The 16,254-nt window shown below is 37.3% G+C and overlaps 1 protein-coding gene across 4 annotated transcripts in view; it reads left to right on the forward strand.

The window, feature by feature from the left end:
* The window catches only part of LUZP2 (leucine zipper protein 2), a 138,946-nt gene that overhangs the window by 89,682 nt on the left and 33,010 nt on the right, over positions 1-16,254 (forward strand). For 3 of the 4 annotated variants that reach the window (XM_017826824.1, XM_017826825.1, XM_017826821.1), the window contains exons 6-7: positions 1,205-1,267; positions 4,923-4,985. In XM_017826824.1, the coding sequence (XP_017682313.1) occupies positions 1,205-1,267; positions 4,923-4,985 (126 nt within the window). Of the gene's footprint in view, positions 1-1,204; positions 1,268-4,922; positions 4,986-12,862; positions 12,926-16,254 lie in introns of all 4 variants that reach the window. The other variant, XM_017826823.1, reaches the window with a different exon arrangement.

A 16,254-nucleotide genomic window follows, 5' to 3' on the forward strand; every position in this document is an offset into this window, starting at 1 on the left:
TATTAGAAGTTATTGCTTATAATATATATACATAAATTATATATATAATCTATGTATATATAGATATATTGGGTGAAAGGAAGATAAATGAGTAAAAATGTAAGGGTTACAACTCACTCTTTCTTTGGTTCTGAAATACAGAGTCTGTCACATCCCCTCGTTTTGGAATTAAGCAAATGAGGTTTCACATGGAATTTTGGTTTCTTTGCATTTGCTTCTAATTCTGGAATTAGAATCCCACATCAGTGGGATGTGGACCTAAATTTGAACTGGATGGAATTACAGTTTTGACTCTAATGACAGCTTGTTCTTGTGCACAATCTTCAGGAAAGCTATTGTTATTCAATAATAAACGTATATTCCTGAAATGTCAGGAGTTCAGTTTCTGCTTGTGTATTTACAGCTCATTAGCACAGGAGCAGTTAGTTTCAGTTAGTTTTGGTGTTCTTTTAATTTCCCTTTAGTGTCAAACATGTTATGTTCAGCACCTGAAGATCTGCTTATTGAATACTTCTGTTTCTAACCAGCTTTGAAAGATGTTCTCACTGCAGAGAGATCTTCACTCTCGACTGTCAATTATGGGATAATATGAGTGAGGAGTGCAAAAAGAATGACTATGGAAAATGCATTTTATCAAGGTTTATTATTTTCCCTGAAAATGAGAAGAAATGCATTTAAAACTCCTACATGAAAAAGCATATTGACTAGGTGAAATGTTTTATCAGGTAGCTAACCTTCTACAGATTTTGATTGCTTGTGGTTTTAAATTATAAAATTTAGCAAAAAGACCCCCGAATTTGATCATCAAGGTCAAGTGATGAGATCTTGGCCCTATTACTCACTTGTTAGAATGATTTACTGAAAATGATACTGAGCTGTGCAGTTGACACCAGGTAAGGATCAGATGGGTTTTTTCTGCCCTTTTGTACCTCAGAGTATTAAATCTAAATTACTTCCAGTTGCCAGAGTGTGTTGGAAGGTTTCTGTAAGCAGTCCTGTTCCTCTTAAAGCAAATTTTATAGCCTTTTAGAATTCTGTAAGGGAGTGTTGTGCCTTGATGAATCTCTTTTGTCTTACCTGTGTCTTTGTTGGTGACTTGAAGGTATTATCCATGTAGAAAATAAAGCCAGTGTGGTCAAATAGTCAATATTTCTGCAACCCTCACCAATAAACATTTTGGTTTTTTTTCTTGTCTCCCCCTCAGAACAAAAGCCTCAAAACCAAGCTCTTGTCAGGAAACAAGCTTTGTGGCATTCATGCAGAGGAGGTAAGGAAGGTTCCTCTCTATTCTAAATCTAACATAACCCAAAAAAGTTTGCATCAAAGCCTTTTTTACTGAGGTTCAGGTATATTTTATATATATATATATATGTATATATATATATATCTATATACACACCAAAATATAGAATATATATTATATATATATATGAGTGTTCCTAAAGTGCTCTCATTCCAGCTCATTTCAGTGACTTCACTAGAAGCAGCTCAAATGTTTTAGACAGTGAGCTGCAAACTCAAGTCTTAGACAAGTGAAATCATTTGGGCACGCTTATGATATAGCTCTGCAAATTTATTATGCATCTATAACATATATAAAACCAATTTACTTTCCTTGATCTCCATGCCTAGACTAAGATGGGAATTGCCAAATGCCTGTTTTGAAATTAAGTTAGAGACAGGCAAAATTTATTGTTATTGATTCCTAGAATGTTTCATTACTTCAAGGATAAAAGGGTCACTTTATGAAATTGTGGGAATGAAATCTCCCCTCTGCTGAAGAGTGAGATGGAAAAGATAGTCAGTGATAAAAAACCCTATTTGTTGGCAAATAGATCAGTGTAGAAGTACCTGCATTCATTCAAGCAGCCCCTTTAATTTTTTAACTTCTCATGAAAAAAAAGATATTACAACATGTGAATCCAATTTACTCATTTATATTACTTTAGTCTGGGTTTTTTGCATATATAATTTCTGTAAAAGTCATTGCACCTTGCCTGAATGAAGCAGAGGCAGAACATCTTTACTGAAATTTCCATAATTATGGTTGAATGTGTTTTCTTCATCAGAGTCTCTGCCTTTTAACTTAGAGGTCAGTACTTAGGAGGCCAAGTTTCTGAGAAATACCCAATGGTAGGAAATAATAGGATTTATGACCCCATGGAGAACCCCTGCTGGAGCAACCTGTTCCTGAAGGACTGCATCCCACGGGAAGGGAGCATTCTGGAGCAGTTAATAAAGTTAATAAAGCCCATTGGGAAGGACTCACACTGGAGAAGTTTGGGAAGACTCTTTCCCACAGAAACCTGTTCCCCCTTGCTGGAGCAGGGGAACTGCTCCCCCTGAGGGGGAAACAGCAACAGAAACATGGGATTAGCTGACAGTAATCCCAATTCCTTGTCTCCCTGTGCTGCTAAAGAGGGAGGTAGAACCTGAGAGGAGGAAGGAGTTGGGGGAAGGTGTTTTTAAGACTTGTTTTGCTTCTCGTTGTCCTGCTCTGATTTTGATTAATTTCAATTAATTTTCCCCAGCCAAGTCTGTTTTGCCCATGACAGTAATTGGTGACTGAGCTGTCTTTGTCCTTATCTCAACTCATGAACCTTTTTTCTATTTTCTGTCCCTTGTCCAGCTGAGGAGGGAAGTGATGGTGGCTTTGGTGGGCACCTCCCACCCAGCCAGGGTCAAACCACCACACCTAGCTGCATAATATTTTGAATCTTTGGTGATTAACTTGATGGTCTTTTCCCTGATTATGTCCCCTTTAATATTTGCAACATAAATGTCTGGAAAGATGAGGCCTAAGAATAATTTAACTGCACTGTAGGGTGACAAGCCCTGGCTCTCAGAAAATTTCAGGAAACTAAACCTACATTAAGTAGCAGATTGTGAGTGTATTTTAAAGTGTGAGAATCTCTGGCTTGATGAATCATCCTGGCTTGATGAATCATCGTGGCTATTAAGCATGTTAGTACCTTTAGAACAGGCAAAGATGCTGCAGGAGCATCCTTTTTTTTTGTGGTCATTTTACCAGTTAGGTTGTGCCAACCAGAGACACAAGGTATTTTCTGCATTTAATTAATTAACTAATAACTCGATATCCTTTTAGTTATTAGATCCAAGCCCTTTGGGGGTAGAATAGCCCACCTGGAAGCTCCTGCTTCGTTCTGCTCCCCCAGGCTGAGTGCAAACAGAGTGATTCCCTGCTGTCCCGTAGCATCCATGGGAACATGCTTGGGATCCTGCACACTTTACATGGCTGGATTTTCTTCTCTGAGAAGTCAGAGCCCTGGCGAGAGGAAGGCAGGGTGGTGCAGATTTTGGTGTTCCCAGGACACGGAAATGGGCACGTGCCAGGGCAGTATTCCCAGATGCTGTGGTTTAGAGATCCGTGTTTAATGACGATTTCTCTGTCTGACTGCACTAAGAGGTGTCAGTTTTGTAAGTCCTCTCCCTCAAAGCAGAGAAAACCCCCAAAACGACCAGATTTTATCACGAAGACTTGCAGGTCATATGTGTGCTTTTTGAGTCCCTTATGTGAGCACTGAATGCATTTAGCTTTATGACTCTTAATTTCATCACAGCTTTGATATTTAGCAAATGAGTGATACCTTAACTCTAACTCTCAGATTCCTCTGCAGCCTTTTTGTGTACCTTGTATATCACAGAGACTGTTTATTTTCTTAAGCATGACCCCTAGAACAATATAAAGTTGGTTAATATTTTTTAATTTAGGTGGTGTGGAATATATTCCATAACTCTACCAGTTACACTGCCCAGGTTAGAGGACAGTGCTGTTGGATGAACTAACAGCAGATAAAGTCACAGAAGAATGAATTGAACTGAACTGATCTTGGCTATTTGGTTCAGATTTTATGGAATACCATAACCATTTTGGCCTCACTGTTTAAATATTTAAAGCAGGCTCTAAAATTTCATCTTTAGATTCGTTCAAACTTCCCAAAAGTCTGTCACTGAATTGGACTGGACCAATTGGAAGGACATCAATTTTTTCCAGAAATTTCAGTTTGTGAAATTCAGTTTATGAAATTTATTACTACCTTTGTAATATGTTACATTTATGGATACACTGTTTCAGTAAATGTGAAATAGTCTTCTAATACATTTAAAGGAGTTCAAAACATTTGGCATTAACTAATACAAGAAAATTAATTAACTAATTAACTAATACAAGAAAATATTAATTAACTAATTAACTAATTAACTAAAACAAGAATATCAGTCAGGACTGTGGATTTTATTTTAAAAAGTTATTATTTTGACAGGATTCTTAGATAAAGGGTGAGATATTGTTCCTCGGATAGTTGGGTTTAGTATAAAGAATCCATTTCTATTATATTTTGTTTAAATAAATAAAATAATACATAGGCTATTACTTAGAATTATTTTAAGACTAAATGTAACAAGATTTGAAATAAATATCATCTTGAGCTGATATAAATAAGCATAACTCTGCCTGTTTTCAAGGGCATGGTTACAAACTAGTTCATTTGGACACCTGCTGGAGTGCCCTATTTTTTTTTACAAAGAATAACCTGTGCAATCCTCTGGAGCCTTTATACCCCTAAAAATAGGATTGCTCACTTCAGGTACCCTTCATGGAAAGTATTAGTAACAACTCACATATAAAATGTGTGAGTCCAAGAGCTGTTCATATCCCTCACTTACGTGCTTTAGGTAAGTGGCAGTTTATATTTTCCTTGATACTTTTGGCTGGTTTTGACATGTCAACCAGGAAAAACAATTGTTAATTATTTGGGGGGTAAGGGCTTTCTGCATTTCAGAGCTGATCTAGATTCTGCTGTTGCCAGAACTCACTACCTTTTTTTTTTTCTGATCTTAAAAGTAAATATTTAAAATAAAAACACCCCCAAACCTGATTTTATTATCATCCTCACTTTCAGTCCAAAAAGATCCAAGCCCAGCTGAAAGAACTTCGTTATGGGAAAAAGGATTTGATTTTTAAGGTAAGTTTTATTTCACTATAGTTAGCTAAAATAATAGAGTTAATATGGTATTGTGGTAATCTAGGAATATGAAAGCTGGTTTTATTACTGCAGTTCTAAGGAATAATTTCATTCTGAAAACAGCTTAAAGCACCGAGATAGACTTAATGCCATAATGCATTTTCAGAAATATTGTCTTTTTTTCCATGCAAAACAATGAAACAGGGACGGTGTTTTCATTAAATTGGTTGCAGGGCCAAAGAAGAGAAGATTCTGAGCCTAAAAAGTTTTCTGGTGTCTTTGCTTTTAAATAGACAAAAGCAGTGGCAAGTATCTGGTTTATGAGTACCTGTGCTCACATTCTAGTTTACTGCTGATGAACAAAACCTGTTGCCCTATTCCATACATTCTGTAACAGGTTTTCCATCTTTCTAACTGAATCATAGAAACAGATGGTTCTTGTTTTTCCTTTAATTAGCAGCCCTCCGTGGCAGAGTCAATTATTGTCAACACTGAAAGTAAATCTTTGTGTTTATGATAAGCTCGAGCAATGTAATATTCCCTGGATGTGAAGCTTCTAGAAAAAGAAACTTCTGTGGCTTCAACAACCCAAATGAATCGTCTGCCTAGCTAGCACATTTTAAAAGAAAAAATAAAAAAATAAGCAGGGGGGAGGACAAAAAATAAAAACTTTGCTCCTTGTTAACAAAGGGAGAAATTAATCCCTGTTAAAGGAGGAGGAGAGAGATGCAAGTCACCTGACTGGAGGCTGCTGATTGAGTAGCCCTTTTATTCCCAGCATAAAGGATGAAGATGAAGTAGTCATCTTCAGAGTGACCATACCTAGAATTACTTAAAAAGTCATTCATGTCAATATGAGGTCCAAATTGCCTTCTGGAACTGTTTAACTCTCTCTATTGTATATACAGTACTGTAAAGATGGAATAACGTAGGGCATTTATAATACACAATGTGATTTCTGTGATTTTTTTTTTTTTTAATGCATAGGTTGATTCCAAGTTTTTTCAGGAACTTTTATTTCTGTTCATCATAAGACCAAAACCAGGGAAATAGGTTTAGAGACAAAAAGAATAGGCATATTAAACATCTAGGCATTTAAATTTTAATACCAGCTAACATTACCAAAAATAACACATCTTTCTTCAAATTCAATATAATTGAGAGCTTAAGCAGAGGAAAAGATTATGAATTCTAATCTTGCCTTGGTGTGAAAGCTTCTTTTGTTTGGCTGAAGCAGAGGGATTGTTCAGCATTACTTTTTACTTGCTGTTTTCATGATGCTGGTACACAGTGATCCCAAAACCAGATCTGAATTATCTCCCAGGGTGCCTAGTCATGCTTAGCAAGGGAACTCCTGCTAGGTACTACCCACTCAAAAAAAACTTAGAGAAGGTGAGAGGGAAAACAGGAACATGAAGGAATGAACACATGGGAAAGGCTGTCCGGCAAGTCACCGGCCCGTGGACAATGAAATCCTGCTCCTAGTTCAGTAAACTCTGACAACGTGGTGGTTCAGGTACAGATGGAAGGAACAGGGGTTTGGGGTGGAAGGGAGGGACAGAGTTACATATTAATAGAGGAAGTGTGTCTAGTGTGAGAGGGAATAGATGTGGGTCTCCTCTGACTGGGTATGAATGTCTGCGTCATAGTCTCCACTCCGAATCCTTGCAGAGTTGTCTTCTCCTGGAGACTACATTTGATGACAGGAATTAGGCCTTAAAGTCCTTGACTTGTATTGAATAAACACAGTTCTTGATTATGAGTGAATACTAGAGCCACCAGCTCGGATGTAGGTCCCAAGGTAGGTAGCTTGGGTTCTCCTCTGGGAACTGGATGTGCAAACACTTGGAACATCTCCTGACCACGTGCAGTTGGGTATGAGGTTGAGTGCCTGCTTTGCTAATTGGGTACATCCTTTACGTGCAGCCAGAAATATTGGTGCAGGTTTATCCATCAGTATTTCTCCTGACTAAGGAAATTCGATTTATGAAGCAAAGGGAGCAGAAACCTTCTGCTGCCCTCCTAAATCATCGTGTGAGATGTGGGGGAGGGTAGATTCAGTGTGCTGGTTTGTGTGTGTGTCAGGTTTGCAGACAGGCACGCTGAGCAGAGTAGAAGCCGTTTGGTACAGGCTGGAAAGCCTTTTAAGTGTCTGCTTGATCAGAGAGAGGCTGCTAGATTTGGGCAAAAACAGGTGGTATTTCATTTCTGGTTACTTTGATACTGGAAATGTAACAGATTTAATGTTATCATAGCTGTTGAGTCTGTTTTGTGAAGCTCTTATTCGGAACTCTGATAAATGAAATGGATGGATAGTCTTCTGCCAGGACAGAGCATGAATGTTTGGGATAAAATCCTGGCTGCTAGCTACTGTCTTGTTACTGGACTTCTACATTTTCGCCTTCCCACCCCACTGAACTCAGTTTCTGTTTGCCTTACTGAGAATTTAGGGAATTCTGCTCTCCACACAGCTCTGAGCTTCTTGGAGCAGTTCACCAGAAGGATGTGAGCTGCAGGCTATCAGATTTCTAAAGGGCATGAGAGAATGCTGCAGTCCATGCCCAAGCACTACTGCTTTCTGTGAAGGAATTAATTGTGCACATAGATGTGATACAGGAAGGGGTTGTTTAGATTTTTGTTTTGCATAATCAACATCAAGGGGCTGTTACTTGAATTCTGGTAACTGTTATTGTCAATGGCTCTGTACCAAACTAGACCTCTGGGGATTAAGCAGGAAAGGAAGAGGAAAGGGGGGAAAAGGCAGCTTTCTCCTTTAATATCCCAGTGAATTGGTAAATCATATCCACTTTTAACACTGTGTGACAGCAAGCTAACAGGTGGTAGTAAATACAAGTTCATCACTTTAGGCATGTATTTACTCTCCTTATGTTTTCAAAGTGTTTTGTGGTCTGTCTGATCAGTTATGGAGCATATATGTATGTATGTTTATGTTTTTTGAACTCTCCCTATGGGATATAAAGCCAGGTGCAAGACAAGCAATGAGCATCACAAAAATTAAGTGATGTGCTGGAGGCTGTAGAGGTTGTCAGTGTCTCTACTGAGATTAGAATTTGAGCTACTGTCTCTTTGTCAGACTTCAGTCTCTTAAAGCATGCAGTGTCCTTAAAGAGCTCAAAAAAAAGTGTAAATTTGCTTTGTATTATTATGAGAAAAATAAGAAATTATTAATAAAAATTACCACTCAGTCTTCCTAATTTTGTCATTACCTTTGTAAGTAGGTACTTACTGGTTCTGAATGAGACCACCCTTAATGGCAATAATTTAATTATGGTCCTAAACCCTTGATTCAGTGAAGTACTCCTAAGTGTAAGTGTTTTGCTAGATCAAGGTCTGCATTCATTTCAGGCATTAATGACCACTTCTGATTTAAATAACTCCTTCTTTATTAACTCTCTTCCCAATCATTTGGCTATATTATCCTAGAAGTCACAGGCTTTACTAAATTATAAAAGAATTAGAAATATTTTGGTTTTTTTCTGCAAGCATTTATATCTGATGGTAGCAGGACATGCAGAAAAAAAAATCTAGCAATAACTTTTCACTACCAGATTATACAAGTATCTTGTAATATTGAAATTGCTCTTGTATGTGTACAGGGTGACAGTGGTTCAGTTCTATGGCTTGGGTACATCTTTTTGCTATTTTCTACAGATTCTGCACCAGTTTCAGACATTTCACTTAATGCTTCATCTCTTTTCCCTTTTGTTATTTAAATTCTAAGACGAAATATATTGATAGTCCTAAAAAAAAAACCACCAAACAATATAAAGTTGAATTGTGAGCAACAACTAGTTGCACCTGGCCTACCAATGTACTTAATCTTTGTTCCATGGCAGAATTTAACTTTGAAAAAGCCAGCCAAGAGCATCGGCCATTAAAACAAATAATGCAACTTATTACCTCGACAAATCCTTATTACCTTTATAGTAATACAGAGTAATAAATTTGTAGTCAAAACCGCTTTCCAAATTTTTTGGCAAATGCAGTTCTACACGAATCAATTCGTTATTTGGATATGTGAAAATAATTTTAATCATTTGCTGTGATAGAGTCGAAGATAAACAAAACTGTGTGAAATTATTTTTGCATCATACTGATTGAATGTGGTATATATTTATGCCATTCCTCCCTCTAGAGTAAAACTGATGCCACCATATGTGTTTTCCTCCCTATTAGCAGAAGTTAATTACATGCCATGGTAAACCTATTTCCCAGAGTTTTAAACTATTTATTTCTGTCATGAAGACGGTGGGAATCTGCATTCCATACAGAGAAAGAGATGAAATGATTAAAGAAAAACAAAGTGGAAAAAAAAACCCACACAGAAAACCACTAAAGACCTAACCTGACAGAGAACTTGTGTAAACATTAAAATTGTTGTCTGGGCTTGAAATAATTGATCACATATTTTAAATTTGTGTTAACCTTTTACAATTTTTGTGCTTTCAAGTTTTCCAATACAGTTCTTTTCCTTTACTGCTGGTGGTCAGGCTCAACCCAAATCCACCCATTTCTCACATGTACATCCACTTCCCCCGTGGTTTCCATCTGTATGTACTAAAATTACCAACAGCAGAATTCAGATGACTTTGCATGTTTGAAAGATTAGTCCATTTAATAGATTTTTAAAGCATTGTTCATTATGTTCAAAGTACCATAAAACTCCTATTTTCATTGCAGGAAAGCTTTTCAAAAAAAAAAAGCAACATTGTTTTACTTAGGTTTTATTTATACATTCATTCATTTAGCACAAAAGAGTGCTCTGATCTTTCTTTCTGCTTTTACACTGCCCTGTAAGGGTGAATAAAACCTCTGCAGCTCAATGCTGAAAGGAGATGATAACAGAAAATTGAGGACAGTTTCCTTACAGGCCTGTCATATCAAGTTCCCTGAGAGAACATGCAATTCCTCTGGCTTTCAGACAGGATCTTCACCCTGTGGTGTGTTTATTCATCCGATGTATTTCCTCAACATCTGGATCTTCTGCCACCTCCCTTGGGAAATTCACCAGAGCTACTTGGGGAAGACATCAAAACCAGAAAAAGCTATTAAGAAATATCAGTTGTAAACATAAGTGTAATGCAAAAATGTTAGAGATAGTAATTTTTTTTTCCAGAGATCTTACAACAGTGGCTTTATTAGGGATAACAAATTCTATAAGCTACAAGCTGACTTCAGCACACAGCATAACAACTGAAGAGAGTCTGGAAGAGGCGACTTTCCTGTTATTGTACATTTAATGTGTAATATTTTTGAGCTTATTGTTTTGATAGAATAACTATCAAAGACTTCAGATAAGAAAATGCTCTCAAAAAATTTCCCTTGACTTTGTTAGAAATGATGACTGAGTAGAAAGTAGCAAGCTGAACCTCTGTTTAGCTTTATCTTTATTTATTTTATGATGTTTTCTATTTGATAAATTTAACATAATTGGCCTCCCATGGCTTATATATTGTTAGTTGATTATATAAGCAAAAAGAGGTTGTTTGTCTTTGGATTGTGTTTTCCTGCAAAGGATGAAGATTAAATGAAAAGTGCCCACAACAAAAGCAGACTCTGATAGATGATGAAATGAGGAGTCCGAAAATATTCTCGACAGAATTTTCCTTTTAAACACATAAATAAGACAAATTACTTTGTATTTACTGAGATCAGAAGTTCTACATGTACGTGGCAGTCCCATCTGCACTGGTTCACTTGTGGCAAAAGACCTTTTTCTTTGGAGGCTGCAGAAAATAGAAAGGATGTCCCATATTCCCTGACTCCTGACAGGGTTCTGTTATATCCATGCTATTCTTTCACAAGGCTTATCTAATGGGCCTTTTTTTGTAGAAACCTGCAGCAGTCTGAATTCTACGTATTTCTGCTGCTTTGGTCTCTTCTAGTCTGTCAGCCTTAGTAGTAGAAAATGTTTTCTTATATGTCTTGAAAAATACTGCAATGGAAGCCGGGTAGTTATCATGCTGTCTCTCACAGACCTGGAGAGCAGGGGTTTTTTAAAATTAAAGCAATATTTCGCCTATTTTGCTGTAGTCATCCTGTGTCTTATCGTAATTTTTTTTAAATTAACTTATATAGATTTTTTTTTTTCCCAGTCTTCCTTCTCTGCACATTTGCCCACCATTAATGCTTCACGTTAATCACACCTGAACCTGTTTTCTTTGGTCTCTTTGCAGTGTCCCAAAATGGACACTGAATTCGAGCTGGACATTACACTCATGCTGAGCAGAGTAAAAAGGATTTTTGTGGTCTGTACCCACAGCGTTTTTTGCCTTTTCTACAAAAATATGACATATTCAGTGGTAATACCATCTTGGGTCATTCGTCCCTATTGTTCTATATTCTGTATTGGTTTACTGATCTTTATTGTTTGGATTTAGCATCTTATACTTGCTTTTAGTGACTGTCATCCTGTTTTTCCCAGTTTGTCAGGGTAAATTTAGGTAAACCCCATTTTCTTTGGCACACAGAATTCTGAAAATATTCACCAGAATATTTTATCAGTATATGAATAGTTCCCTGTTCAGTTCATCCATGCATGGATGGCTGAGGAAACGGAAGCAGAGTGTAGATTTTATTCATGTTTGAGGTTGTTTAATGAAAATTATTCTGTTTACTTGTGGATTTTAAGAATGTGATAATTTTACAGAATTCAGTTTTTGGTCTTTTGAGAATTACAGGATTGGATATGAACTTTTGGCCAGGTTGGGTCTTTTGCCTGATCATGGCCTTGGGTGTGCAGAGTTTTGTAACTTAATGTGTCATGAGAGAGAACAGATTTTTTTTCTGACCTCCAAGGATAGAGATTTTCTAGTCTCTAAGGATTCAGATTGTTGGATCTTTAAGGTATTTCTACTTTGTAGTACAATGAGCTCTTCTTCAATGTTGCAGTTCAGCCTTAGAAACTGCTACTTTTCTTTTTTTTCCATTCCAAGGGAGAAGGCTTATGATGCTTTTTATTAAATAATTTTTGGTGGATTATTCACTTTGGGAGTTTTTTTCCTTGATCAAGTCAATATGTTTGTGCAATTTTATCACTGCCTGTATGATTTTGGTTTTCACTTTATCAATTATTTGTGATTAGATCAGGCTGCTTATTGGATGTAGAAAAATGCTCTAAGACAGGATATTATTGAATTGTTTTTCTCAGTAGAAGATGAAGCCCCTGGGAGAGACAGGAAATTGAAATTTTCTTCGTTGATTTTTATAAAATACATTAGGGCTGTTGCATAAACTTCTGTAGTTGGTGTTTGATTGGTAAGATATGGCATGATTACTTTTCAGATAGCTATCTTGAGACAACACAGTTAGGATAACCAACATTTCATGATCTTTTGTTGCATGGTCTTTTGTCACTGTATACTGAGTACTACCTGTTTTCCCCAAGCACAGGGCTTATTTTTTTTCATTTGGTTTCTTTTGTAGTAGGCAATTATTTTTTTCCCTGATTAGTGGTGCAGTATGTTTTCACAACCTTGACTAAAATGTGGGTAGAAAGTTTTATCTGGGTTATGTGTGCTTTCCTCAGGAAGTTGTGGTTTTAAGCCCAGCTGCAACTAAGCACCAGGCAGCTGCCCACTCGTAGGTTGAGGTAAAAACAGTTTAATAAATGAAACAAAAGTAAAATATAATAATAATACATAATAATGATGGTAACAAAAGGGGAANGTTTTGACATGTCAACCAGGAAAAACAATTGTCAATTGTTTGGGGGGTAAGGGCTTTCTGCATTTCAGAGCTGATCTAGATTCTGCTGTTGCCAGAACTCACTACCTTTTTTTTTTTCTGATCTTAAAAGTAAATATTTAAAATAAAAACACCCCCAAACCTGATTTTATTATCATCCTCACTTTCAGTCCAAAAAGATCCAAGCCCAGCTGAAAGAACTTCGTTATGGGAAAAAGGATTTGATTTTTAAGGTAAGTTTTATTTCACTATAGTTAGCTAAAATAATAGAGTTAATATGGTATTGTGGTAATCTAGGAATATGAAAGCTGGTTTTATTACTGCAGTTCTAAGGAATAATTTCATTCTGAAAACAGCTTAAAGCACCGAGATAGACTTAATGCCATAATGCATTTTCAGAAATATTGTCTTTTTTTCCATGCAAAACAATGAAACAGGGACGGTGTTTTCATTAAATTGGTTGCAGGGCCAAAGAAGAGAAGATTCTGAGCCTAAAAAGTTTTCTGGTGTCTTTGCTTTTAAATAGACAAAAGCAGTGGCAAGTATCTGGTTTATGAGTACCTGTGCTCACATTCTAGTTTACTGCTGATGAACAAAACCTGTTGCCCTATTCCATACATTCTGTAACAGGTTTTCCATCTTTCTAACTGAATCATAGAAACAGATGGTTCTTGTTTTTCCTTTAATTAGCAGTCCTCCGTGGCAGAGTCAATTATTGTCAACACTGAAAGTAAATCTTTGTGTTTATGATAAGCTCGAGCAATGTAATATTCCCTGGATGTGAAGCTTCTAGAAAAAGAAACTTCTGTGGCTTCAACAACCCAAATGAATCGTCTGCCTAGCTAGCACATTTTAAAAGAAAAAATAAAAAAATAAGCAGGGGGGAGGACAAAAAATAAAAACTTTGCTCCTTGTTAACAAAGGGAGAAATTAATCCCTGTTAAAGGAGGAGGAGAGAGATGCAAGTCACCTGACTGGAGGCTGCTGATTGAGTAGCCCTTTTATTCCCAGCATAAAGGATGAAGATGAAGTAGTCATCTTCACAGTGACCATACCTAGAATTACTTAAAAAGTCATTCATGTCAATATGAGGTCCAAATTGCCTTCTGGAACTGTTTAACTCTCTCTATTGTATATACAGTACTGTAAAGATGGAATAACGTAGGGCATTTATAATACACAATGTGATTTCTGTGATTTTTTTTTTTTTTAATGCATAGGTTGATTCCAAGTTTTTTCAGGAACTTTTATTTCTGTTCATCATAAGACCAAAACCAGGGAAATAGGTTTAGAGACAAAAAGAATAGGCATATTAAACATCTAGGCATTTAAATTTTAATACCAGCTAACATTACCAAAAATAACACATCTTTCTTCAAATTCAATATAATTGAGAGCTTAAGCAGAGGAAAAGATTATGAATTCTAATCTTGCCTTGGTGTGAAAGCTTCTTTTGTTTGGCTGAAGCAGAGGGATTGTTCAGCATTACTTTTTACTTGCTGTTTTCATGATGCTGGTACACAGTGATCCCAAAACCAGATCTGAATTATCTCCCAGGGTGCCTAGTCATGCTTAGCAAGGGAACTCCTGCTAGGTACTACCCACTCAAAAAAAACTTAGAGAAGATGAGAGGGAAAACAGGAACATGAAGGAATGAACACATGGGAAAGGCTGTCCGGCAAGTCACCGGCCCGTGGACAATGAAATCCTGCTCCTAGTTCAGTAAACTCTGACAACGTGGTGGTTCAGGTACAGATGGAAGGAACAGGGGTTTGGGGTGGAAGGGAGGGACAGAGTTACATATTAATAGAGGAAGTGTGTCTAGTGTGAGAGGGAATAGATGTGGGTCTCCTCTGACTGGGTATGAATGTCTGCGTCATAGTCTCCACTCCGAATCCTTGCAGAGTTGTCTTCTCCTGGAGACTACATTTGATGACAGGAATTAGGCCTTAAAGTCCTTGACTTGTATTGAATAAACACAGTTCTTGATTATGAGTGAATACTAGAGCCACCAGCTCGGATGTAGGTCCCAAGGTAGGTAGCTTGGGTTCTCCTCTGGGAACTGGATGTGCAAACACTTGGAACATCTCCTGACCACGTGCAGTTGGGTATGAGGTTGAGTGCCTGCTTTGCTAATTGGGTACATCCTTTACGTGCAGCCAGAAATATTGGTGCAGGTTTATCCATCAGTATTTCTCCTGACTAAGGAAATTCGATTTATGAAGCAAAGGGAGCAGAAACCTTCTGCTGCCCTCCTAAATCATCGTGTGAGATGTGGGGGAGGGTAGATTCAGTGTGCTGGTTTGTGTGTGTGTCAGGTTTGCAGACAGGCACGCTGAGCAGAGTAGAAGCCGTTTGGTACAGGCTGGAAAGCCTTTTAAGTGTCTGCTTGATCAGAGAGAGGCTGCTAGATTTGGGCAAAAACAGGTGGTATTTCATTTCTGGTTACTTTGATACTGGAAATGTAACAGATTTAATGTTATCATAGCTGTTGAGTCTGTTTTGTGAAGCTCTTATTCGGAACTCTGATAAATGAAATGGATGGATAGTCTTCTGCCAGGACAGAGCATGAATGTTTGGGATAAAATCCTGGCTGCTAGCTACTGTCTTGTTACTGGACTTCTACATTTTCGCCTTCCCACCCCACTGAACTCAGTTTCTGTTTGCCTTACTGAGAATTTAGGGAATTCTGCTCTCCACACAGCTCTGAGCTTCTTGGAGCAGTTCACCAGAAGGATGTGAGCTGCAGGCTATCAGATTTCTAAAGGGCATGAGAGAATGCTGCAGTCCATGCCCAAGCACTACTGCTTTCTGTGAAGGAATTAATTGTGCACATAGATGTGATACAGGAAGGGGTTGTTTAGATTTTTGTTTTGCATAATCAACATCAAGGGGCTGTTACTTGAATTCTGGTAACTGTTATTGTCAATGGCTCTGTACCAAACTAGACCTCTGGGGATTAAGCAGGAAAGGAAGAGGAAAGGGGGGAAAAGGCAGCTTTCTCCTTTAATATCCCAGTGAATTGGTAAATCATATCCACTTTTAACACTGTGTGACAGCAAGCTAACAGGTGGTAGTAAATACAAGTTCATCACTTTAGGCAAGTATTTACTCTCCTTATGTTTTCAAAGTGTTTTGTGGTCTGTCTGATCAGTTATGGAGCATATATGTATGTATGTTTATGTTTTTTGAACTCTCCCTATGGGATATAAAGCCAGGTGCAAGACAAGCAATGAGCATCACAAAAATTAAGTGATGTGCTGGAGGCTGTAGAGGTTGTCAGTGTCTCTACTGAGATTAGAATTTGAGCTACTGTCTCTTTGTCAGACTTCAGTCTCTTAAAGCATGCAGTGTCCTTAAAGAGCTCAAAAAAAAGTGTAAATTTGCTTTGTATTATTATGAGAAAAATAAGAAATTATTAATAAAAATTACCACTCAGTCTTCCTAATTTTGTCATTACCTTTGTAAGTAGGTACTTACTGGTTCTGAATGAGACCACCCTTAATGGCAATAATTTAATTATGGTCCTAAACCCTTGATTCAGTGAAGTACTCCTAAGTGT

Source organism: Lepidothrix coronata, unplaced genomic scaffold, assembly GCF_001604755.1.
Source record: "Lepidothrix coronata isolate B3197 unplaced genomic scaffold, Lepidothrix_coronata-1.0 Scaffold130, whole genome shotgun sequence".
Taxonomy (NCBI): Eukaryota; Metazoa; Chordata; class Aves; order Passeriformes; family Pipridae; genus Lepidothrix; species Lepidothrix coronata.